The 25,889-nt window shown below is 38.4% G+C and overlaps 4 protein-coding genes across 12 annotated transcripts in view; 1 reads left to right on the top strand and 3 right to left on the bottom strand.

Moving 5' to 3' along the window:
• Nucleotides 1–2: 2 nt before the first annotated feature.
• On the bottom strand, nt 3–7,577 carry LOC144994591 (uncharacterized). 2 transcript variants are annotated; one of them, XM_078953036.1, is made up of 3 exons: nt 7,374–7,509; nt 816–946; nt 3–428 (listed from the first exon to the last, which is right to left on the bottom strand). In XM_078953036.1, the coding sequence occupies exons 2-3, from the start codon at nt 912–914 to the stop codon at nt 108–110; spliced, it is 420 nt and encodes a 139-aa protein (XP_078809162.1). In that variant the 5' UTR covers nt 915–946; nt 7,374–7,509; the 3' UTR covers nt 3–107. The 2 variants fall into 2 exon arrangements, 1 of the variants encoding a protein (XP_078809162.1); XR_013658161.1 differs by lacking the exons at nt 3–428; nt 816–946 and adding an exon at nt 5,580–5,782 and having other exon boundaries at nt 7,374–7,577.
• Nucleotides 3,838–5,034, bottom strand: LOC144994590 (uncharacterized). Its single transcript, XM_078953035.1, has 3 exons — nt 4,867–5,034; nt 4,610–4,740; nt 3,838–4,461 (listed from the first exon to the last, which is right to left on the bottom strand). The coding sequence occupies exons 1-3, from the start codon at nt 4,880–4,882 to the stop codon at nt 4,069–4,071; spliced, it is 540 nt and encodes a 179-aa protein (XP_078809161.1). The 5' UTR covers nt 4,883–5,034; the 3' UTR covers nt 3,838–4,068.
• Nucleotides 7,578–7,583: 6 nt separating the features above from the next.
• LOC101171172 (leucine-rich repeat-containing protein 43) lies at nt 7,584–24,358 on the top strand. Of its 2 annotated transcripts, none has more exons than XM_020705892.3 (12): nt 7,584–7,790; nt 7,907–8,122; nt 10,145–10,255; nt 10,523–10,662; nt 11,082–11,320; nt 11,419–11,486; nt 18,162–18,321; nt 18,604–18,743; nt 18,815–18,904; nt 20,826–21,044; nt 21,141–21,228; nt 21,431–24,358. In XM_020705892.3, the coding sequence occupies exons 1-12, from the start codon at nt 7,704–7,706 to the stop codon at nt 21,571–21,573; spliced, it is 1,701 nt and encodes a 566-aa protein (XP_020561551.1). In that variant the 5' UTR covers nt 7,584–7,703; the 3' UTR covers nt 21,574–24,358. The 2 variants fall into 2 exon arrangements, with proteins under 2 accessions (XP_020561551.1, XP_011477412.2); XM_011479110.4 differs by having other exon boundaries at nt 7,585–7,790; nt 11,419–11,579.
• clip1a (CAP-GLY domain containing linker protein 1a) overlaps nt 22,843–25,889 on the bottom strand; it is a 26,123-nt gene continuing 23,076 nt past the window's right edge. For all 7 annotated transcript variants that reach the window (XM_011479116.4, XM_078953018.1, XM_078953015.1 and 4 more), the window contains 2 exons: nt 24,790–24,917; nt 22,843–23,778 (listed from right to left, as the gene is read on the bottom strand). In XM_011479116.4, the coding sequence (XP_011477418.1) occupies nt 23,550–23,778; nt 24,790–24,917 (357 nt within the window). In that variant the 3' untranslated portion in view covers nt 22,843–23,549. The remainder of the gene's footprint in view (nt 23,779–24,789; nt 24,918–25,889) is intronic.

Genomic DNA, 25,889 nt, shown 5'->3' with positions numbered 1-25,889 from the left:
TATTGTAGTCTTTTTTTCTTTATTTACAATAAAAATAGTTTAGTTTTCAATAAATAATATAAAAATTACTTTTATGACCTGAAAATTTAAAAAAAAAGTCTCTGAGATCAGACACGTAAAGTGCTAAGTTTTTCCGTCACGAGTTGCAGCAGACACTTGGCATGCAGGTAAATGTCGATTCTCTCCTCAAAAACAGGCAAGGTGCATTCTTTAAGAACTGTCTGGTTATTAAATGAAATCTCTATATCCTGGAGGTACTGACTGCTCATCCTCAGCAGTGTTGTTAGTTCAGGCATGAGCTTGGAGAACGCCTCCATGTTGCAACGGATGGAGGAGATCTGAACGATGAAAGGCTTGTGCTCTGGTTCCAGCATCTCAGTCACATTGAGGGACCCGCAGGAGATGTTAGGAAGCAGACTTGGAGCATTCTGTCAAAAACAAAAAGGTCAGTGAAAAAAAAAATTGAACAGCTGTTGTGATGACTCAATTGTGAGTGAAAATGTAATCAAATGTCCCCTGTGATAGTTATTTTTGTACAACAAATTGCAAAATTACAACAGCACATGAGATGTCATCATGATGCAGTTTTGCTAAATGTAATCATAAATAAGATGCAAACATCTTCTAAAACTTCTATTAATCTTTGAAGTCCAGTTTTGAATTTTATTTTCCTTTTTAGGAAAACAAAAGTATGACAGTTTTACTTGTATGACCTTAAACTTTTAATCATTTTCTAAAAGATATACAAAATTCTAATTATTCACAAAAACAATAACAAATAAAATTTAGGTTTAGGGAGAAAAAAATCCTCTTACTAGATGGTCCAGTGCAGTCTGCATTTCTTTCAGTGCCAACTCGATGACTTTCTCCAAGGCCTCATTCTTTGCTTCCCTCTTCACAGGCATGGCGGCCATGTGTGCCAGACACAGGCACAAGAAAATTAGAGCTGCAGCAATGACGGGACAGAGAACAAAACACAGATTTATTAGATCAAAATTGCTCCGGAAAACAAACCTCAAGGTGAAACCGCTACATGAGTTTCACAGCTGTTGCACAACTTTGTAAGCATAAAAGGCTAAATGAAGTTTGTGGGACTGAGTGAGACGGTGAACAGCACTTGAAGATGCTTACCAGCCGGGAAATCCATGAGGGAAGGAGGCTTCAGGCAGCAGAAAGCTCTGGTGTGACTTTTTGCCTTACATCTTTTGAGAGCCCTTTATATTTTCACTCCTTAGATAAAGATCATAAGCTAAATAGTTTCCAATGAGTAAGGAAAAGTCCACTGAAATGAATCATTTTTAGTCTCTGGGGTTTTCCGCTTTGGATTATACCCCCCCAAAAACAAAATTTAAAAAACGGTATAATTATTATTATTCATCAACAGGAAGAAGACAGAATCATTTGCACATCCAAACTGATCCAAAGAATTTGATTTGTATGTGCATTTTGCAGGGTCCTAAAGGGATTCCACGTTTCGACTCTCGACATCAAATTTCTGAATCCAGCTAAACAGCTTTGTTTGGAGCATCAAAAAAACTTTGGAAAACTGGACAAAAAGCTTGTAGCCTTGCTACTCAAAAGTATTAAAAGGTAAAAGTAACAAAAATCTTAGTATCTATGCAAAAATCACACACATACAGTGGTCGACAAAATTTTTGGTACCCCTCAGTTAAAGAAAGAAAGTCCAAAATGCTCACTGAAATGACTTGAAATGTTCAAAGGGAACAATAAATTAAAATTTATTGTAAATTAAATAAAAAAAAAAAAAACTAATGAAATAGGGCTGGACAAAAATGATGGTACCCATAACTTAATATATTGTTGCACAACCTTTTGAGGCAATCACTGCAATTAAACGGTTTCTGTATTGGTCAATGAGCCTTCTGCACCTGTCGACAGGTATTTTGGCCCACTCCTCATGAGCAAACTGCTCCAATTGTCTCAGGTTTGACGGGTGTCTTCTCCAAATGGCATGTTTTAGCTCCTTCCATAGACGTTCAATGGGATTCAGATCTGGGCTCATATCAGGCCACTTCAGAATAGTCCAATGCTTTTCTCTTAGCCATTCTTGGGGGTGTTTGGCTGTGTGTTTTGGATCGTTGTCCTCTTGGAAAACCCATTACCTGCGACTGAGACCAAGCTTTCTGACACTAGGCAGCTCATTTCTATCCAGAATGCCTTGATAATCTTGAGATTTCATTTCACCTTGCACAACTTCAAGACACCCTGTGCCAGATGCAGCAAAGCAGCCCCAAAACAGAACTGAGCCTCCTCCATGTTTCACAGTAGGGACAGTGTTCTTTTGGTTGTATGCTTCATTTTTGAGTCTACAAACATCGAGCTGATGTGCCTTACCAAAAAGCTCCAGTTTTGTCTCATCTGTCCAAAGGACATTTTCCCAGAAGCTTTGTGGCTTGTCAACATGCATTTTTGCTAATTCCAGTCTGGCTTTTTTTTTTATTACCTTTCAACAGTGGTATCCTCTTTGGTCGTCTCCATAAAGTCCACTCTGGCTCAAACAATGACGAATGGTGCGATCTGACACTGATGTACCTTGATCTAAGAGTTCACCTTTAATGTCTTTGGAGGTTGTTCTGGGCTCTTTGGATACACTTCCAACTATCCGTCTCCTCAATTTGTCATCAATTTTCTTCTTCCGGCCACGCAGGGAGGTGGGCTACTGTCCCGTGGGTCTTAAACTTCTGAATAATATGTGCCACTGTCGTCACAGGAACTTCAAGCTGCTTAGAGATGGTTTTATAGCCTTTACCTTTATGATGTTTGTCTATAATTTTGTTTCTAATGTCCTGGGACAATTCTCTCCTTCGCTTTCTGTTGTTCATGTTCAGTGTGGTACACACCTTTTCACCAAGCAGCAACATGACTATTTGTCTCCCTTTAAAAAGGCAGACAGACTGATTATGGGTTTGAGCTGTGATGTCAATTAAAGGACATACCTGAGTTCATCATGACCCCTTGGGCAATTAGTTCTCAGTGTTTTATGGAGGTACCATCATTTTTGTCCAGCCCTATTTCATTAGTTTTTTTTTTTTTTTAATTCTGTTAATCAAAAACTCAAAAGTAATGGCTGATTTTGATTATTTAATTTTCAATAAATTTTAATTTATTGTTACTTTTGAACGTTTCAAGTTATTTCAGTGAGCATTGTGGACTTTCTTTCCTTTACTGAGTAATACCAACAATTTTGTCCACCACTGTAGATATTGATGGCTATCGGTCAGATTTGAGTGAGTAGCCAAAGTATTAAGGCGTTACATGTCACTAACTTAAAAAGTTAAGGGGTTTTTGATAGTCAGTTGCTCCACAATTAAGTTGGTTTTGTTTTATGTCAAGACTGTTGACACATAAAGCACTTCCATTTTGCAAATACAGTCATAATCTGTTTTTTTTTCTAGCTTCATTTAAATACTGATCATTCAGTGGGAACTGTTAGGCTGTGGACACAGGAAGCTGAAGAAGCTGCAGAGGCTACTTCACGCCACAGACCGGGTGAGACGTACACACAAAAAAGAACAAACTGGTGCTTTCCCAACTGTCGGTGATGTGGAGACGGGAGCTTTTAGAAAGGACACGAGCAAGTGCTGAATATGAAACGAAGTAACGTAAGAGGGAGATAAAACTCCGACTAAACATGAATGATTTGCAGTAAAAAATAAATAAAAAAGTCAAGCTTTATCATTCACGCAGATCGCAGTGATGTCATATCTGCCCACAGCCACAATGACCTCCTCTTATGAGAGTATACCTCCTCCTTTCTGGCTTCCTGAGGTATTTTTGAATTTGAACTCAGAGATGACACGCAGCCTTCAAAAGGGATTTTACTTGAGGTGATGACTTTATTAATGACGCACCAAAGACTGCACACATCTGTCTGACGCATTTCTAAATCAGTGTCATAAATAATCATGTTTATCAATAAATACTGACTTGGCAAAAAAAGATGAATAAATAAATATGATCTGATATACATACTTAGCACAACAATAAATACATAAATACATAAATAAATAAGTAAATAAATAAACCCCCAAGTGTTTTTGGGAAAGATTAGGAACTGCAGAGTTCGGTATGCAGGAAGCTTTTTGTCCATTTTCTTGTGAAGGAAATGATCCTATAGCCGTAGTGTTTCATAGAGTAGCAGTCCAGAGCTGGGACCTCCCGCTCGCAAGGTTGCTGGTTATCAATTTTGAGGTGCTCTCTGGCAACATCTTCCAATTGTTTCCCAAATTCTTGGATGTTTCTGAGGATTTTGGAGTAGTTAGCATGGAGGTTCTTGAATATGGGTGGGAGATGGTTTTTGAGGTAGTCGTTGATGGCACACACTGAGCTTTGGATCTCATCCGTAGTGTTTCCCAGAGGAAAAGTCAGTCCTTCAAGTGGCTCCGGGTGGTTTTTTTTGTGTGGGTGTCCCTCACACGCTTTCTCACACATGTCATGGATCTATGGTGGATGTTAGAGAAGTTATCACAAAACACTTAAGTTTAATATACCTCTGAACCTCTTAAATGGCAGTTGATACTACATCAGAGTTTCAAATTGAAATCCAATACTGCTCTGTTTCATTTTTTTGTTTTGCTACCGTACTTACATAGCTCTTTTCTGCCTTTTCTAGATTTTTCAGCGACAATGTCAGAGCACACCAACAGCTGGGTTTGGGTTGAGAACAGGATTTGGATGAGATAATGATGGGCATCATTGTGAGGAAGAAAATGACAAAGTCTGCAGACAGATCACAAAAAAAACATTCTGATACCTTAATGCAGGATGTTTAAACTACAAAACTCTTCAGCTTTTCAAGTTCAGGTCAGAGTTACTTGTACAAAATATAAATCAATGAAAGCTTACCTTGAAGGAGACGCATGGTGCGACCTGTTTCTGTTACAGCTGGGTTTACTGTTCATGACCTGGCACATATTGCTTATATACAGTGCGGGAAATCTTTTTCTTGTTTGTTACCAATCGGTAGTGACGTCTTTGGTGGCATTATCAACTACAAATCTCTTTGTAAAGTTTCCTTTTTTTTGCTTTTGTAGGGCATGGTATACCACTGTGGCTACTGTGTGCAGTCAATGCAAAGTCCCACATTTCATTTTCTGAGACATTGAGTGCTAATACTGAAAGTAAGTGAGGCGTCCAAATTTTCCTTGAAGTTACCACAAAATTGCACAAAACTGCATGAATGTTTGACTTATTCTCCATCTTTGTTGATGTTTTAGTTTGAATCTTTTACAGAAGATGCCTCAAAAAGACACTTACAACTTTAGTATGAAATCTAAAGAAAAGAAAAAAAATTTGTGAACAAATCATTTTTGGTCCTCATACTTTAACTGCTAAAAAAAATCAGCTATCAAGGCAAAAAAAATTTAAAATGCTAACTCTAAGTCATCCAGAAATGCTAAGTATTGTTTTCAAGCTAGTGTCCGCTGAAGGGGGGGGCTGGGGGTGCCCCAGGTGTCACCCATAGAAAAAACTTTGCCCTAACTGTGGTCGGTCAAGTCCATCAACCAATATCCCCTAACGAAGAACAAAGCTTCTACTTTAGGGTGAAATCATTGTGCTAAACTTCATCTATTTTATTCAAATGGATACACACTGTGGATTTTTCCAGCCATTCAATTTCCGTTTCCTATTCTTTACAAGTCATCATTTTTTGTTTCTCCACCTTCCACCTTCATGCCTCCTCCACGCCATTCTCCACCACATTTTGCCCCCGCATATTATCCCTAGTTCCAAGACCCCAAAAAGAGTCTAGATGAGGGGTCTGCAAAAGAAAAATGAAAATGCTTTGAAAAAGAAAGAAAAGGTTAGTTAGTTTTTTGACAGAAGATGTATCTTATTTTGAAAGAGACTTGTACGTGTTGTTGTCTAAAGTAAAATAAAGGAAAATTGTTATAAATATTATAAAACAATTACACTGTTATAATTCAACTATTGTAACTATTTAAAAGCAACAGCAAAGGCTTAATGGTCACAAACATAAAAAGGTGCATTTTTATAAACTTCTCGGCTCTCGTTGGGTTTTGTCCATTAAGAAACTGAACCAAATGGGTCTTTTAGTGACAAAGATTGCAGACTCCTGGTCCAGACTCTAGGCTCTTCTTACTTAAAGTTCTGCATCTGATCCTGAGCCGCCCAGACCAGATTCCACAGTCTAACCACCAAAAGTCTTTTAATGTTGCTTGTGTTTATTATTTGAAATCCTGTCATTTAATTAACATCAGTTACATTCTTCTACAAGTTATCTGTATTGAAATGTATTTGTTGCCTTTTCCTCTAAAAGTGGGAAAACTATGTCAAGCACTAATAAATATTAGTAGCCATTAATGTTTTTCAAAATAAAATCTCAAATTGCCACGGTCTATTAGCTACAGTGTGCTATCCTAGGCACTTTAACATTGGGAGTTGGGTCATCTAGACCCACTAGACAGTGCGCTGAACCTTTTTTCTTCAATGGTTTGTGATCCTCACTGGTGTCCATGGATTACATGAAATCTTTCCACCTTTATCCACCTTTGTCATGGTAGGGAGAACACGTCAATGTAAGGGTGGGGTCATCTAAGATAGCACAAGGGATGTACATGTATGCCTAAAATACTCACCACAGAATAGTTAGAGGAAACTTGCATTTGCATGGCAGAATTAGAGACATGAACAAGGATTGCTGCCAGTATTGTAACAAATAATCAAATATTTTCAAGATTTCTTTTGACTAAGGTGCTGGAACATGAGTGTTTTAAATTCCAGAGAAAAATATTTGTTCTAGTTTGAGTATGTTCATTTAAGCATCACTCCACAGCAACCTTACAGTTTTCCATTTGTTCTTAAAAAGAGTTTATTGTGCAAACGTGGCGACAGCAAGAAGTTGCGGACAAGCCTGGTCACATTTACCATGGGGAGACTAGCTGCAGTAAAAAATGAAAAGCTGTGCTGTTTAAATTCAATCATTTTTCTCTCTTTAATTCCCATTTTGATGAGTTTATGAATAAGCCACTGGTTGACATTCAATGACGGAATTATTTTTTTTTCCCAAAGTAAAAAGCTTCCACTGGAGCTCTAATCTATTGAGAAAACCTTTATTTATAAACTTTTACATTTCTTCAGGAACTTAAAGGAGAGCCATGAATTGCATATTTTTTTAAAACCAACATCTTAAATCTGTAATTACTAGTATTGCACTACACGGCTACCTAATATGTACTCTGTTTATCAAACTACAATTTGCATTGCAAAATGAGATGTCACATTTGGAATATTACTATCAATTTTAATTTGACAATAGGTCCACATTAACAGCTCATTCAATGTTAAACTTTCCACAAGACAGAGGGTATTTAAGGTGAAATGTAACTCACCTGATGGTTATATGCACTTCATGTAGCCCTGCAAACCTGTCCACGTGCTTTGGCAATGGGTATTTGAAGACCCTTCCAGGGATCCTATTGTCTCTGAGCTGAAAGGTTTGATACTGCTGTGTATTTGCTGTGATACTGGACAGGACAAATAAGGGAAAAAAGTGGAGGGAGATTGTGGCTGGTTTCCTGGACAGAGGCCCAGCTGTTGCTAGGCAACACACAAACAATTGTAAGCAAACACCAGACCACAGACAACCTGGCTTTACTGAAAGTGACTTACATACTAGAGGTCTTTTCACGTATAACGTTTTAGAGTACGTCAGTGCCATCATGGCATCGAAAACACTTTCATCTGAGATAGAAAAGATGATCCGCCATCTCTGTTTGAACGACTTTCCCTGTGGAAATGGCAGCTGGGTGAGTTTTAGATGGACTGTTTTTATGTTATTGATTTAAAAACTTTTAGCACTTAAATCTTGCAGTAAGTTGTGTTATGTATATAAAACTGACAAAATTAGTGATTCTGCTATTAGAGAAAATCCAAAGACGGTGGAGATGGACCAGAGAGGGAGTCAGCAGATGAGCTTCTGGATCTCTTGAAATGCCCTCGTTCCCCATGGGGGCAGGTTGATGACTCCTGGAGCCCTCAAGTTTCCACACTGAGAGAGCTGGCTGTGCTAACTCCTGAACGTCTACGAAAAAACTTTATTTACAATCACTTTACAACACTTCGCATTGTTGACAAGGGTGTGAGTATGCAGATTTCCTGATCTACTGTAGTTGTGCAAGTTCTCCCACTTAAAAAGATGAGAGAGGGCGGTAATTTTCATCATAGGAATACCTCAACTATGAGAGACAAAATGAGAAAAAAAACAACAACCAGAAGATCACAATGTCTGATTTTTAAAGAATTTATTTATAAATTATGGTGGATAAGTATTTGGTGACCTACAAACAAGCCAGATTTCTGGCTCTCACAGACCTGTAAGTTCTTCTGTCAGAGGATCCTCTGTCCTCCACTCGTTACCTGTAGTAATGGCACCTGTTTGAACTCGTTATCTCTATAAAAGACACCTGTCCACAATGCTAAACAATCACACTCAAAACTCCACCATGGCCAAGACGACAGAGCTGTCTAAGGACACCAGAAACCAAATAGTGACCTGCACCAGCCTGGGAAGACTGAATCTGCAATAGGTGGTGAGAAGAAAACAACTGTGGGAGCCATTATTAAGAAATGGGAGACATACAAGACCACTGATAATCTCCCTCCATCTGGGGCTCCCTGCAAGATGTCATCCCGTGGGGTAAAAATGATCACTAGAACGGTGAGTAAAAATCCCAGAACCACACAGGGGGACCTCGTGAATGACCTGCAGAGAGCTGGGAACAAAGTAACAAAGGCTACCAGCAGTAACACACTATGCTGCAAGGGACTCAAATCCTGCAGTGTCAGACGTGTCCCCCTGCTAAAGCCAGTACATGTGCAGGCCAGTCTAGAGTTTGATAGAGCGCATTTGGATGATCCAGAGGAGGATTGGGAGAATGTCCTATTGTCAGATGAAACCAAAAAATAACTTTTTGGTAAGAACTCTACTTGTGTTTGGAAGAGAGATAATGTTGAGTTGCATCCAAAGAACACCATAACTACTGTAAAGCATGGGGGTTAAAAAACATCATGATTTGAGGCTTTTTATCAGCAAAAGGACAAGGACAACTGATCCGTGTGAAGAAAAGAATGAATGGGGCCAAATATGGTCAGATTTTGAGTGGAAACCTCCTTCCATCAGCAAGGGCATTGAAGATGAAACGTGGCTGCGTGTTTCAGAATGACAACAATCTCAAAAACTGGCCTAGTAAGAAGTATTTCAAGGTCCTTGAGTGGCCTTCACAGTCTTGAGATCTAAGTGAACTGCCGCTCAGTTACAATGTTCCGTTTTTTGTACCATTCTCTGTAAACCCTAGAGATGGCTGTGCGTGACAATCCCAGTAGATCAGCAGTTTCTGAAATACTCAGTCCGTCTGCCATCACAAACCATGCCACATTCAAAGTCACTTCAGAGTCCTTTCTTCCTCATTCTGATGCTCGGTTTGAACTGCAGCAGATCGTCTTGACCATGTCTACATGCCCAAGTCCACTGAGATGCTGCCTTCTGATTGGCTGATTAGTTTGCGTCATCAAGCAGTTGGACAGGTTTACCTATTGAAGTGGCCAGTGAGTGTATATACGCAAAAAAAACAGCAGACTTCAGAATTTGACCTTATCTACATTAAAAGATTGTGCGTACCAATTTTGTTTTTTTTTCTTCACATCAAAGGTTGAACCAAAGTGGGACGTGAACAACGACATGCCTGTAGAATTCAAAGACAGACCTCATTACTGAACCACAAACAGTGCCAGTAAACCGTCAGGGTTTCATTTTCAGCCTGAGCAGCTCTTGAATATCTGTCATTCCAGTTCCCTTCCAATCTTTAATTAAACCCATACCTCATTGATTCTGATTTGTTCTTAATTTTGTTGCAGTTTTAAATGAGAGTTAAACTAAATAAAAACAGGTTTTATCAACCATACCTGTTAGGTTAATAGTAAATCCATAAACAACTTTGTTTTGGGGCTGAAAACATCTTCTTTGTAAAGGTTTTTACCGTGGAGAACACCATCATTTGATTAAATGAATCCTCAACATTTTTAGCATAAAGCATCCTTGCGCCATGAAAACAGAGCAGGTATATGTGAATTGTTTGTTTGACAGTATGTCTGCTGCACCCAGGTGTCAGTCATTGATGATGGTCTTCTAAAGTTCTCAAAGCTGGAGGAGCTAGTTCTGAGTGCCAATCTGCTGACAGAAATCGCTGTGGAGAGTCTTCCCATTACACTGAAGGCAAGTCTTTTCCTGAACCCGATTGATTTGCCGCTGTCACAGCTTATCAGATCGTGAAGCTTCAACAGTTTCCTCCTGACTCACAGATAGTCAGAAAGACCAGAGAATTATTGCATATCTTACTTTGAAATCACATCTCATGTGAAACACTTGCTGTGACTTTGCTGCTCAGGGCAAGTGTTAAAGCACAAAACTCCTGGTTTGACGTTGTGAAAGTGAGCATGATGCTATAATGATGACTGACTGTAACAAACGCTCTTTTTGAAGGTTTTGGAGCTTCGTGCAAACCGTTTGTCTTCTCTAAGCGGTCTCAGCAGCTGCCGGCTTCCTCAGCTTCAGTATCTCAGCCTTGGCTCAAACCCCATCGGTTTGCATGAAGACGTGTCTTGTATTACTGGAAGAAAATGGTTAATTCACACACACACATTTGCCTGCACACACAAACACACACACACATACACACACAGAGGAAGCTGTCTGGTTTCTGAACTATGTCAGGGGAAATTTCAAGCGAAACTCTTGGTTTGGGAGCTAGGTGTGTAGTGTGTTACATCACATCATGATGAGGTTAAATACTGTAGGTTAATCTCAGTGTTACATTCCTGTTTTCACAACTGTGTTCATTTGTCTGAGGGTGATGACACATCAATGACTTAAGACTTTTGGTTCCTCCATCCCACTCCAGTATTGGGGGGTAGATCAATACAAAATTTAGGGTTTAATAATTAACCAAAACTGTAAGAATGTTTCTGTAGCTCTTCATCTTCACTATACATTTAATTTAATGGACACAATTTGTAAATCTATGTTTTTCCCCCGACTTCAGGCCACAGCTAGTGTGTTTGGACCTCAGTGACTGTGACTTTGAGGACCAGCAGGCCCTGGTAAAGGCCCTCAGTACCCTCTCATGCCTTAAGACACTAATACTAGAGGGAAATCCTTTCACCCTTGCACCAGCGTATCCAGGCCTTACTGTGGACACCCTCACACAGCTTGCTTACTTAGATGGCTCAGACATCTCCCCTGAGGAAAGACAGCAATTCAGAGGCTTTGCCACAATGAATGGTGAGGAATGACTGCTGTGTGATGGAGAACATCTTCTATTACCATAATGTGTGACAAAAGCTCTTTTTATAATCTAAGGATAATTGTTATATGTGCAGATCTAAAGGCAGACACAGCATTAGCTACCGTGAGTGTTGGGAGGATGAGAGGAATGCCAGATCCAACGGTGAGAGTGGAAGGATCAGCTCCTGAATTATTTGTCACCACAAAATATTACATCTTTTATGAATTTCCGAGTCATCACGCTCCTAATAATCTGGTAATTCACTCTTTTTACACTTTTCCTTCTCATAAATATCAGAAAATCTCTGTGTGATCCAAGTTTAATTTTCAACATAATATAATTTCATTTCATTTCATTCATTTCATTTATTTATTTGTTCCTTTCATGAAAACCAATGTTCACATGTTTCTCTTACATATTAAACATTTTCATGATTGTAAGGGAGCAGAATTGAAGAACACAATTCTTATAATTATCTGCTCCCTTTTAAACATTACATTTACATTTCTCACACCATCACCTGTGCTCAAATTTCACAATATACAATTCCACTAAACAGTAAATACATTCCATTCATTTAATACATACATTCCAAAAATTCCATTCAACAATCAAGTTTGTACAAACTAATTTGTTTAACTTTATACATCCGTTTAATAATATTTTGACAACTTTTTAAATTATTCTCCTGGGAATTCCACATTTTTACCCCTGCTATAGACAAACACTTTTGCTTTAATGTTGTTCGAGCAATCTGTTGTTTGAAATCAAATTTTCTCCTATGATTTTCATCTCCTGTGGTAAAAATAAAAAGCTTTTGTAGGTCTTCTGGTCAATCTCTTTTTCTGGCTTTAAACATAACTAATAAGGTCTGCAATTCAATTCAATTTTTAAGTTTTAATAAGCCTGACTTAATAAAAAGTTTATTTGTGTGATCTCTAAAATTAGCTTTGTGAATTATTCGAATAGCTTTCTTCTGTAGTAGAATTAAGGGCCTTATATTAGTTTCATGTGTATTTCCCCACACTTCAATACAATATGTAAAATAAGGTAAAACCAAAGAGCAATATAACATGTGCATAATATGACATGGTAAAACATATTTAGATTTGTTCAGAACAAAAAGGCTCTTGGCTACTTTATTTTTTACCTTCAATATATGAGATTTCCATGTTAATTTGTCGTCCAACATAACCCCTAAAAATTTAAATTCAGACACCAGTTCTATGTTTATGTTGTCAATGGACAAAGTCACTTCTGTTCTGTTTTTATTACCAAATACCATAAACTTTGTTTTAGTTAGATTCAAAGATAGTTTATTGTAATCAAACCACATTTTGAGTTTTATCATTTCCATTTCAATACTTTTAGCTAAGGTTTTCAGATTATCCCCAGAACAAAAAAAGTTAGTATCATCAGCAAATAAAACAAACTGTAACAACTTAGAAATATCACAAATAGAGGCCCTCAGCTCTCATCTGTCTGCCCAGCTGTTGGACAGGACAAGTTAAAAAAAAAAAAAATATCACAAATATCATTTCTATATAAAATAAAAAGTTTAGGTCCTACAATTGAGCCTTGTGGGAGTCCACAAATAATATTCATAAGATCAGACTTCTTACCTCCAAACTGCACATATTGTTGTCTGTTTTATAAATAACTAGTGATCCAGTTCAGGGCGATTCCTCTAACCCCATATGCATATAATTTAGAAATCAAGATAGAATGATCTATGGTGTCAAAAGCTTTCTTTAAATCCATGAAAACTCCCATTGTGTATGTGGGTGCTGGGCCCGCCAAGCCTCCAACTGTGGCCGAGCCTGGTCGGGCCAAGTTTACAACACCCCTGGTGGGCTCCCTTTCTCCCCGGGGCGCTCCCCTCCTGGGCGGGGGCGGCTGGCCCCTGCTTTGCTCCTCCCTGGACCAACCGTGGGCCGGGTGGGTGGCTGCCTGGAGTGTGGGGCGGGTCTCCCTTGGGGGGTCCTGGCTCGTACCTGGGGTTGGGGCGGGGGGATGCCTGGGGGGTGGTGGGCAGCTCGTCTGGGGTTGTGGGCGCCCTTCTCAGATGGGGCCCTGCGTTGGGCTCTCCCGGCGCGGCGGGGGGCTGCCCTCCTGGTTGGGCTGGGGCGGCGCTCCCTTTCCCTTCGTGCCTCCCTGCTCTCTGGCTCTGGGGGCTTCGCGGCGGTCCTGCTGGCCCTGACCTGGGAGGCGGGCTGGGTCGCCCGGCGGGCGGTTGTTCCCTGCCTGCGGCCGTGTGGCGTTGGGGGTTCCAGCTGCCGCTGCTGATGCGGCGGGGGTCTTGGTGTGGGGACGGCTGGGCACTCTCCTTCCTTCTTTTCACATTCCACCGTCCATTTTAGAAAAAACAAACACTCACCTGAGCACAGGTGTTAGCTCACCTTTGCACTAACAGTTTGCATGATTGAATGACTGAAATATTTCACACTAGTTGGTTTAAAGGCATAAGTATGTGTGTGTGAACACTATCTGTTTTGTGTACATGTTGACATGTGGACGTTTTTTTTGTTTGTTTGTTTGTTTGTTTTTTTCTTTCAGCCAGCAAGTGTGTTGATAACATTTGAGTGTGTTTGGACAGGCCCTGCCCTTTTTGTACTACATTTGAACCTTACCGTAATGATAAACAACCAGTAAACTTGTTGCTTTGTGCTGCTTCATGGTCTTATCCCCCCCCCCCCCCCTCCTATTATCACCCTCTTACCCCCCCCCCTCTCTCTCTAACATCCCTCTCTCTTCTTCCCTTCTTTCCTTTTCCGTCCGGTCCAACACTAAAGATTTTCAAACCTGATTGGAATTAATAAAGTTTGGCCTCAATTACAAAAGGGGTTTATTCAGACATACCTTTGGTTTGTCTGAAGATTAATAACCCCTCTTCTTAAAGTAAAATATGTCCAACACAAGAGGCCGTCAGCTCTCATCTGCCTGCCCAGCTGTTGGACAGGACAAGTAAAAAAAAAAAGAAAAAAAAAGATATGATGTAGTGGTTTTACAACACAATCTATGGTCATTTTTATTAATTTCATGTCAATCCCGTCACTGTCCTTTGAGGTCTTGTTTTTTAGTTTGTAGACTGTAGTCAAAATGTCATTGTCAGTCACATCAGATAAATACATAGATTGGGAAATCCTATTTTTAATAATATCTTTTGATTGTAAATTGCATGTAATATTTTCTGCTGAATTGGGTCCTATATTTACAAAGAATGAATTGAATTAATTTGCCATGTCCTCTTGCTTTTTAATGACCACATTGTCTTTAAGGAAGAAGTGAGGTAGTTCTATTGATCCTGACTTATTTCCTATGACCTTATTCAGAATATTCCACGTAGCCTTTAAGTTATGTTTATTTCACACAGAATCCTATGATATTTCTTTTCTGTTTTTGTAAACCTTATAACGTTTTTCAGCTGCTACTGTTCTTAAGTTTAAAAAGTCCTTATAGAGTTTGTTTTTCTTTTTACAAGCATTCTGTAGGCCCTTTGTTATCCAGGGTTTTCTTTTATTTTTAGATTTAGGTCTACTTAGAACTTCTGGACAACGTCTATTGTAAAGATCTAAATAACATTTCAGAAAAGCCTCATATGCACCATTTACATCATCTGTATAAATTTCATTCCAGTCTTGATTTATGAGATCATTTCTGAAAGCGTTCACAGTTTCATCATTCCTTATTCTTTTGTATATTTGGTGGATTTCTGCTGACTTTTTTTGCAACCTGAAGTCAAATATAGCAAATACAGGCAAGTGATCGCTTATGTCATTAATTACTAACCCACAATTTCTTTGAGTTTCCAAAATATTGGTAAAAATGTTGTCTATTAAAGTTGCACTAGTTGTTGTTATTCTGCTAGGCTTTGTAATCAAAGGATACAGTCGTTTACTATATAATGAATCGAAAGAATCAGATGTATGTAAATGTGAATCTAGCTTTATGAGATCTATATTGAAGTCTCCACAAATTATTAATTGTTTATGATGGTTTAGATTACTTAACATATCTTCTAAATTTTCCTTAAAAGTTTCAATTTTTGATCCTGGTTTCCTATATACACATCCAACAGTCATATTTTTGTTTTTTTGTAACTCTATTTCCACAGCAACACTTTCCATTAAATCATCAATAGTAGATGTCATGCATTTTACCGGTTTCCATTTTAAACCGTTGTCAATATAAAGGGCAACTCTCCCTCCAATCCCATTTGTTCTGCTATTGAAATTCAAATCATAACCTTCAACTTTCAAATTATTTTCCTTCCCTTTAATTATCCATGTCTCTGACAGAGCAATTACTTTAAATTTTCCTTTAAATGTGTCCAAAAAAGATTTAATTTTATCAAAATTTCTTGGTAGACTTCTACAATTGAAATGAATAACAGAAAATGTTCCCTCAGTTTTAACTTCACTGAGTTGTTCCTCACAGTAATATCTGCAGGTATCCTTGAACTTATTAAACACATGAGTCTCTGGATCCACATCATTATCAAAATCATAAAGTCCATGCTCTGTATAATCAAACTTAGAAGTGTTTTCACTCACCAATGAGTCAGTCATTTGTGCTGAAAATGAAGTCCTGCTCTCTACAGAATAGTCCACAGTCTGATTCTGTCAGTAGAGTCTAAACAAAATAGAACTTCAGAGTTTTTCATTTGTACTGATCCAGGTCTTTCGGTTGTCTCACTGCTACCACTTTAGCTTGCTCTGGTGATCCATTTAGTTTTATGAACACTTTTCCATTCCTGGTCCAGGTGGCTTGTATTTTATGTTGCTTTTTCAGGATACGACATGTCCAAGCAATTTCTGAGTTTTTCTTGGTCAGGTGCTCATTTAAATAAACTCCAGTGCCTTTCAGTTTCTTTGTCTCCTTTAGGATTTCCACCTTGTGCTTTCTGCTCACAAATCTTATAATGATCGTAGGCTTCTTTTTATTATGAATAAGTCACCAACTTAAAAAATACTAAAAACATTTTACTTTTGTCCTCTTGATATTCTGAACATTTTTACATGTGGAGAGCATATGGCTCAACACATTATGTTTTTAAATACGAATACAAATACATTATTTTAACAGTATTTCTGTTAAAAAGGACTACAAAGGAATAATTTCAAAAACTGCAATATTAAAATGTTATTTTGGTTGCAAATTCTTACAAATTATTTTAAAAAATCTACGTTTAATTTTTACTGTTGGAAAAAAAATGTAAGTTGGACCCTGACAACACCCTTTTTTTTCCATGTAGCCTTGTGCTGTTTGATATTTAAAACTTATTTTAATTGAAGTCTTTGCATTCAGAATCTGTTGCATCTCAAAGATTCTTTAAATATCTGACGAAAAAGAGGAATTCCGAACATACAAAGATGCAACAAAACCTTAAATATTCAATGTGATTGCTTTATGTAATAGCGATGTGTAAAAAAAATGTTGGCAGTCTTCAGTTAAAAACTAAAGGAGACAGAGCCTTTGCAGCAGTGGCTCCATCCCTCTGGAACTCTCTTCCTCTCAGCCTCAGATCTGTGGACTCCGTGTTTTCTTTTAAAAAGCAGCTAAAAACATATCTTTTTAAAATAGCTTTTTCTTAATTTCTTTTTAACATGTGTTTTTACTGTGTTTTACTGTTGTTTTATCGTGTTGTACTGTGAAGCACTTTGTGATTTTCATCTGGAAAGGTGCTATACAAATAAAGTTTATTATTATTATTAGAAGAAGTATTCAGAAGAAAATCAAACAAATGAAAAAATAACAACACTGATAAAACAGTGATGCATGGAGTTAGGTATTTTTAAAGAAAAAAATATTGAATGAGTAATTAAGACTGTTTTACTATTGTGTGCAAAATCGGTTATGTTTGTAAAAAAATACATTTAGCAACAACACTCATGCAGAAACTAATAGTTGTCCTGGCTGAGACTTTTAATAAGTTCAGGAAAAATTGTTGTTGTAAACTCTTTTTGCTCCATTGGCCACTTGAGAAAGAAGAAGAAATTTTAAAAAGTAACAGCTTCATAGTTTCAACATAAGAGATTAAATGATGATGGTGGTTGAGCTCCCAGGAAACATAAATTGTAGCAAAAAGGTAATTTAGTAAATGAATACATCACGATAAAACCTAACCTAAGCTAAGGTGTGGCAAAATGAAAAACAAAATGACAAGACAGAACACCCAGGGGTTACAAACAAGAATATCTGCCAGTGAGCAACAGCAAACCCTGGTCTTTGATTTACTGAAATTATAAAGCAGCTGAGTTGATCGGGCAATAAACCAGAAAACATAACCTTAATTGAACAAACAAAACATGGCTTAATCAAAGTTTTTAAAATGCAAAACGTTAGAAATGCATGTTGCATCACAGAGAGCATAATTACAGAAAATCGTAGGCCTGAAAGCTGGTTGCTGATCTGTCCAAACTGAATATCCTCAGGTCCCAAACTGTGACTAAATAAATTGTCTGTCTTTTAATGTTTGAAAATTATCTTGGTTTCCAAAAACTGTTCACGTCTTTGTCATTTTTGGCCTAGTGTCCAATGAGGCCACTGAAAATATTATCCTTTTACCCAAACATTAATTTTTAAATACATTTTAATATAAAATTATTACGTTTTGATTGGATTTCAGAAAACTGATGATGAAGAGCTAATGTGAACTATATTTGGGAAGAGTAATATTGAAAACATGAAGGATAGCATGGCTTGAGAACCAGTGTATTCTCTAGATTACCTTTATTGTAAAAAATGTGGAGTTTCCTTAAAAAAAATAACAAAAACACATGTGGGGAAAGGGGAAGGGGGGTTCTGCATTTAAAATGTTTCTATTTTTGCTGGCAGAACTTGGCGTGTAAGTCTGTATCTGACACAGTCTCCACAACGACAGAGGACGGCTCAACTAACACAAGCCTGCAATCAAACAGGAACCATGAAAGAAAGATACACAGATCAGACTGCGGAGTGGTCAAAACCACAGAAACCTGCAGTATCACAGCACCAAGTAGGACTTTCTCACAAGATAACTGAATCACTGTCGTGAAATAGTTATGGGCTGGCTTTAAGTTTAATGATGCAATACTAGAACTGAATAACACATCCTGTAAACCTTGGAAGAGCCGTTTCTTATCAGTCTCCACAGAATTACTCAATAAATTCCATCAGAAGACCTCAAATCGGTTGTGAGGTTGACATGGATCATTTATCAAGCATCTTTGACTAATTTGCTTCCACTCTACCTATGATGTTTCCTCTTATTATGACTTCATGTCTCTTTTTCCTGCAGTGTCCAGTCACAGCACGTCAAAATTAACATGGTCGGAGGTCATGGATTTCAGTGACTCACAAACGTATGCCGTCATTTCTCTGAGAGACTTCAAGACATTTCTGAAGCGTGGACTTTACTTAAGGCTAGAAGAGGAAAAGGTATTGACATAAGAAGCTGACTTAAATTTTTTAAATTTGTTATCTCATGTGTGGCATTTAATACTTTAAAGATAGTATCACGGCCTGCAGCCTCTGAAGATGCCCTGTCAGACAAATCAGGCCAAACGGTGAAAGACATGAAAGGCAGGAAAGGGAAGGAGGTGAGTTTGTCATAACGTCTTAGGAAATTGTGACATGTTTTGTTCATTACTCACTTTTATGAGCAGAAACCACCTCTGCCATCACTATTAATGAGCAGAATTTTGCTACAGAAAAGAAGTCGGTTAGCCTGAGAAACTCTGCTGTTTTATCTCATTGAGCAAGTTATTTATTAAATTATTTTGAGTAATGTCTGTTTGTGCTATAACATTAGCTATCCCAAAAGTGTGAGCCTTGGAGCGGCTGGATGGCTCAAATTGGCTGCATGGTAGGACTGGTGCATGAAAAACCAGGGTTTGTTTCCCAAGGGGGCGCAATGAGCTTCATCAAGTGTGGATCCTTAAGTAAGACTCCTCACCCTACTGCCTAACTCTGGAACCACAAGGGGACCCAGGTCTGGGTCTCCGTGTGCCTGTCCCCAGCCCGGATAAGAATACAGGGTCGTGTCAGGAAGGGCATCCAGCGTAAAAATCTCTGCCAAAATAAATGTGGTGATTAGTGAAAAGGTGATTCGCTGTGGTCACCCCTCAGGGGATATGCAGAAAGGTAAACAACCAAAGCATAAACCTTGAAAGTGAAGGGGTCAGCAGCACACATATAAACACACACAAGCTAAACACACAGTTGGATCATATATCAAAGGGAGGGCAGAGACATGGAAAACGCTCTGTGCATAAAGAGTAACATTTTTGGGTGAAGGCAGTGTGAGGGTTGGGGTTCAGTCTCCCAAACACTTTGTCAGTTTGTGGGCAAACCAAGAAGATACCAAGATCAGCCGCTGTGGTACCGTAATTATGTAGACCCTTTCCACACACATAAAAAAAAAGATATCACGGAAAAATGTGTTCATTTTCTATTATTGCATTCAAAAGATGAAACTTTCACAGAACATAGATTCAGAGCCCACGGTTGAATTGATCGTAAGTATTCATTTGCTTAGTTTTTACATATATTGGGTTTTAACCTCATGCAGCCTATGAAAACATGATTTCAAAAAACTAAAATGATGTGGAGAAATCTGCCTAAGTTCTGCAGGGCATGAATGTTTTAAGCTTCACCAACTAATAATCTACTAAGCTCAAAGCACCTCCACAGGTCCCCCACATGACATTAACTTGGTTCAATATGGGAAAGACTTCAGACTTGACAACTTGCCAGATGACCTTCACTGATATCTGTGGGTCCAAGCCTAAGGGCAGGGAGGCCATGTTTAGCTTACCACAGTCTCTTCAGTTTAGTCTAGCAATCAGCTATTTTATTTCACAACTGATTTTTATGTTTTGTGCAATTGTGAAGCCTATTGAGACAACGGTGTTTTAATATTGGGCTACGTAAATAGAATTTAATTGATACCTACATGGTATGGGTAAGCCACAAAAGCTCATCGCTAAGGAGGGTGGTATATCTTCCTACATTCTATTCCTCAGGATGACAATGCCCACCCACACATAGGGGCCTAGAAGAGCTTGGGGGTAAAGAGGTTTGAATTACCCTTCGCACTCATGACAACCTCATGAGACATTAGCCGTGCTGGGGTGGTTTACTTGCAATAAATATCGACTGACAAATGGCTTACCATCATAGTGCTTTGTTTGAACAAGTTCATGTTTTGCAAAAAATTTCAGAATTGTTAAGTCTATTTGAAAATAAAATATATTTTATAATATAATTATAAAGTATTTTTGGGCTTGTTTTTTTCTTATTGATTTCACTAAACCGCACTGTTTGGCACTGCCAGTGGAGACTTGGTATATTTTTTCATTAAGATAGTCAACATATACTACTTCACTGTCATGCCACTGTTTTTCAAACTGGGCATGATTTCAAAATGAAGTAAATGTTTTAAACTCTGTCATGAGGTCTGATGAATTAAAAAAATAAAAGGAAGAAGTTTTCACTGACACCAAAGCTTACCATCTTCAGCCTCAAGATAAGCTGATTTCCACCAAAGTAAAGTCAACGGATAAGAAGGGGACATCTGTCCAAAGACTTGTTGATGACGCTCCTATTAGACGAATCCTTGGCTCAGCTCACGTTCCTCTGCAAAGCCTGATCAGAGGAGATCCTGAACTCAGCGTCATTTGTGAGTTTGATCTTCAGCACAAAGACTTTGAGGTGGATGTGGCACAAACACCTCACAAGGCAAGTCCCAGTCCCTCTAAAAAATATCTAGATACAGTCAGTAGTTATCAACAGAACCTGACAAGAGGAGACATTTATTTTGTTTTTCCTTTGAAGGATCTGGAAAAGAACAAAAATGAAGATGAGGTGCTAAAGCAAAGAGGAAGTTGCGGAAAAGGACAGAAGAATGTATCACATTCAAAATGTAAGTACTGGTAATGGCTGGAAGACGGGAAAAGTTGTGGAAAATACAGCGGAATTTTTAAAAATAATTAGATGTGGATACAAAGGGATTGGGTTAAAATAGCATTGTTGTCATAAAAATGTTTTTTTTAAGAGTTTGTATACCTTTCTTCAGTCTGCTAACTTTCATGGTTCATGTTTGATGTTTTGTTTTTTTATGCCAGGCAAAGAAAGCAAGAAACAATATGTGAATACTCAGTCAGACAATCCACAACCTGTCCAGCAGGACAAAGTGACCGTGGAGCTGAGAGTGCAGCTGGAGAAATGGGGCTCACTTTCAGAAGCTCAACCACACCAACATTCCTGAAGCAAACCAAGGTTTAAATTGCAAAACAACTTATATTACCCCCAGTATTTCACCTGAACTTTGTTTCAGCTGCATTTTAAACTGAATTGCAAATTAAATGTGTTCCAATTTACTAAATTGTAACTGGACCAGCTGAACCAGCTGTGGATTATGCAGCTGGTATGTATATCTGCCCGTGTTTAAAAAAAAAGTAAAAAATCGACAGTAACCCTGAAATTTGCTGTACAGAGCAAGAAAAAACAAAGACTGGTGAGTCTTTTATTTTTCATTCTCAGCTTTGTTTTCAATATATGGGAAAAGCAGAAGCTACATTTACTTCAGATTTAAAAAAAACTCTAACAATAACAGATAAAAAAAAAAGTAAAAATTAGAGTAAAAATGCTCTCCTGACAGGTTATGACAAGTTCCAGATAGCAGTTCCTTGGCCATTAATGAAAATAAATGAAGTGTAGCTGCACCTAACAGTGACTGTGTTGCCCCTCTTAGTGAAAATATGATGCAAGTCAAAAGTTTCTATAGTAAAGCAATGTAACCCTTGTGCTATCCTAGGCACTTTAACATTGGGAGTTGGGTCATCTAGACCCACTAGACAGTGCGCTGAACCATTTTTCTTCAATGATTTGTGATCTTCTCTGGTGTCCATGGATTACATGAAATCTTTCCACCTTTATCATGGTAGGAATGACACGTCAATGCAATGGTGGGGTCATCTAACATAGCACAAGGGTTAAACGTAAAGTACAAGTGCGAGTTGAGAACGACAAAACCTTTCACAGTGTGGTTATTCAGACAACAGAACTGTAATCATGATGTTACTGTTTAATGTATCAAGTTATTTAATCAATAGGCCACTTCTACATTTTTGTATTTTTTACTGTTGCTTCGTTTTTACTTTGCATTCCAAAGCAATTAGCTGATGGGGACTAAACAGATGGAAATGAGCAAGATGGTTCCAACACATTTTTATCATGCAAAGAGACCACTTACCATAATCAATTAACCAATCGACTTCCTGTATACATTCAAGTGTTGTGCAGATTATAACAATACTTCTGTATTTTTTAAACCCAAAACTGCTGCTAAATAACCAAGAAAATCTACTTGAATTAAGCTCCGGGAGTTTTGTTTGTTTGTGGTGTCACAGAACTGAAATAAAGGGATAATTAAGGAACCCTAAAATCTGCAGGTTATGACACAGCAGAAGATAAAATGTGTTTGGATGACTTAACATGCAACAATACAGAGAGAAGTGAGACCAAAAAAAGCATATTTTTAATTCAATAAACTTTTATTTTGTACATATATATTCAAAATGTGTTCAGAGAAATGGGAAAACATTTCATCGTTTCAAAAAGAAATCATTTTTGAAGAACAAACTTTGTAAAAAGGCAATTTTACTGGAACTGTGAAGTTTTCAGTAACCGTGTTCTTTCCGACAAATATTCCAGCAAGTTCTTCAAGAAGACCGTAAAAAAGTTTGTCATTAAAGCCAAGCAGCACTGGGTTTCGCTGTGCCTCCCTAAACGAGGCCAAGCTAATCTCCCCACAAAGTTACAAACATTGTCAAACCCTTTTAAATCGTAAATACTTCTTCAAGGCATAAAAAAATAATTTATTCTCCACCAATTTTTGCACAAACTGATTAGAACTTTCCTATCAAATATTTTACATCTTTAGATTACCATGTTCCTGATCAAACAGCATCTTTGTAACTCCCAACATGCTTTGCCAACAGAATAGGATGCAGATAAAGTTGCTGATCTCACGCACGCACAAACCAAAGAGACACTCACAGTTACAAACATCTGCAGGGTTGTTCTGGAGTTTTGGAAAGATTTTCAGAAGACGCGGCTTCTTTAAGAGCGCTTGAGGGAAGCATGGATGACAGAGAAGCACGGAACACACACAGCGAAAGCCCGGCAGAACAAGTATGATGTGCAAAGTTACGTATTGTGCGTTTGAGGCTTGTAAAGGCTTTAAAAGGTCTGGTCATCGTTGCAGGACTCTGTCCAGTGGCCAAAGACCTCACAGATATCGCAGTACGGCCGCTCTTCGTGCTTGTTGCCGTGGTAGGCGGTGTGTGGGGGGGTGTCGGGCATCTGCATTTGGGTGGGACAGTCCTCGGTGTCATGGAGGTCGAAGCAGTCACAGATGTCACAGAACAGCCTTGGCGGGGCTTTCTTCTTCTCTGGCTGCTTTTCGTGGCTACAGACAGAAAAGAATCAACTTTGTTTGTATGAGGGTGGATTAGATTTAATAAAATGGTAAATGGCTTATGCTTACTTAGCATTTTTCTACCTTCCTTAAAGCCCAAAGCACTGTACCATCACAGTCCCATTCACCTACACACACTGAGGGCAGTTCCACTGCCTTACACAGTCGACAACCCCAACCACCAGAAGCATTGTGGAGTTCAGTGCCTTGCTCAAAGACACTTTGACGCATGGGTGGGCAAAGCAGGATTGAACCTATGATCCTCCGATCAGAAGTCTACCATTGTGCCTCTACACCACAGTCACAGCAGGGACGGCAAAAAAAGGAAAGGCTGACTGACAGCTGTAGAGTGCATTCAATTTTTTGGTAAATATCTATTAAAATTTTTAAAGAAAAGAGTTGAATTTGATCCAAAAGACGAAGTTCATAAAAATGGAAAATGACAGCAGAGTGTGAATAGTGTTAGGGGCTAGTATACAGCGATAAGCGAGATACAATTATAATTATACGTATACCATGGACATGTTACTTTTTGTTCACTTGCAAATAAAACTATTCTTTTACACACAAATGCCTCTTGTCGTCTTATTGCTTTTTGGGGGACAGCTGCGTCATTTCCATATAGAAGTAGAAACTCACTGATTTAACATGTGTATAAATAGCTTCAGGCCACAGGTTTTTGATGGATAGTCTGGATAAAAAAGGGAGTCAGATTTGCTTTTCAAAAATCAAATCTTTACATTTCAATTCAAGAAAAAAATAGTGACAACAGAAGTTTGATCGGTATTTGTTCATCCTAAATGTTTTGTTGCTTAAATATTTCAAATACAGTCAAATGTTGCGTTACTAAACATCACAGAGTGGTCAGATTTGACTGAAACGGTTCAGAGTGGAACCTCGGATCTTTAAAAGATCAGCCCAATTTCACAGCATTGAGGATCTTAGCGAAGAAGAGAAAGAAAAAAAAAAAGAAGGATAGAAACTTGTCTTTATTGAACTTACCCATCATGGTTATCCAATTCGTTTGGATTGTTCCCATTGAGGGCAGCGGCTGCCAGTTTTTCCAGTTTGTCTTTAAGCTCCCCATTTTTCCTCTGGAGGTCAACAATGACCGAATTCAGGAACTCAATCTGTGATAGAGAACAAAGCTGTAGCTCCAATTATATCTTTCATAAGTTATTGTGCGTTATCCACTAATAGATGCTAGTTTTGCAATAATTTTCCATAAAAGAGATTACAGAGTGATATATTTGGGGAGTTTTATTGACCGTGTTTGTCTTACCCACCATCTCAATCTAGATAAAGTGGTGAGTTATCAGCCCAGGAACTTTCAAATGAATCATAAGTCAATGGATTCATCCGGAAACGGTGATAAATACTGTTACTGAAAATCGGATTTCCAAAATGATCTTTTTCTTCTAGGAAATAATCACTGCACTAAAATGACTCCTAAGGGTTTCAATTATTTAGGGATGATTCATCTTTGAATGACAGCAAAAGTGTCTCCATGTCTGAACCCGCCCCTGATGAGCCGTGAGCAGAGCGAACGGCGTTTCACCCCTCCAATCCAACACCAACAGTGCCTTTGAAGAATGTGACTCCAGACGATACGACACAAACACAGCGTGGCTGACAAACATGCACAAGTAAAGTTGATGAAAAGCATGAACAAACCGCTGCCTGATGGAGGTGCAGAGCATTGCCAACATCAGAGACAGGGCAGAGGAGGAGCCGAATTTGTTATAAAAAGAGAAAGGAAAAAAGATTAAATCTGAATTGGGATCCACCTTCTGCCGGACAACATACTGATGCCATCAGACACAAAACATCGGTGATGAAGTATAATACAGATGATACGTGAAAAACTACACATGGATGTCATCATTCCATAAACGGTTGAAACTCCCTTTAGAGCAGGGGTGGCGAACACGCGGCTCTCGAGCCGCATGCGGCTCTTGGCCAATGAGCGTGCGGCTCTTTCCGTCTTATCATATATACTGTGCTTCATTTCATAGTTTTTTCCCTCTTAAACCACACTCAAACCATAAGAGGGTATTAAAAATTAAAAATAAATAATAATAAAAGTAATTTGGCAGTGTGTG

Source organism: Oryzias latipes, chromosome 9 (assembly GCF_053564925.1).
Source record: "Oryzias latipes strain Hd-rR chromosome 9, Olatipes_Hd-rR_3.1".
NCBI classification, from domain to species: Eukaryota; Metazoa; Chordata; class Actinopteri; order Beloniformes; family Adrianichthyidae; genus Oryzias; species Oryzias latipes.
The sequence above is the reverse complement of the archived record's forward strand: the minus strand, read 5'-3'. Positions and strand labels throughout refer to the sequence as shown.

Coding starts and splice junctions, on each gene's coding strand:
- LOC144994591 (XM_078953036.1), bottom strand. CDS start 914: ATGGCCGCCATGCCTGTGAAGAGGGAAGCAAAGAATGAGGCCTTGGAG. Junction 429..815: donor AGACTGCACTGGACCATCTA/GTAAGAGGATTT, acceptor TGTTTTTGACAG/AATGCTCCAAGTCTGCTTCC.
- LOC144994590 (XM_078953035.1), bottom strand. Junction 4,462..4,609: donor AAAAGGCAGAAAAGAGCTAT/GTAAGTACGGTA, acceptor CATCCACCATAG/ATCCATGACATGTGTGAGAA.
- LOC101171172 (XM_011479110.4), top strand. CDS start 7,704: ATGGCATCGAAAACACTTTCATCTGAGATAGAAAAGATGATCCGCCAT. Junction 10,663..11,081: donor TGTATTACTGGAAGAAAATG/GTTAATTCACAC, acceptor CCCCGACTTCAG/GCCACAGCTAGTGTGTTTGG. Junction 21,229..21,430: donor GAATGTATCACATTCAAAAT/GTAAGTACTGGT, acceptor TTTTTATGCCAG/GCAAAGAAAGCAAGAAACAA.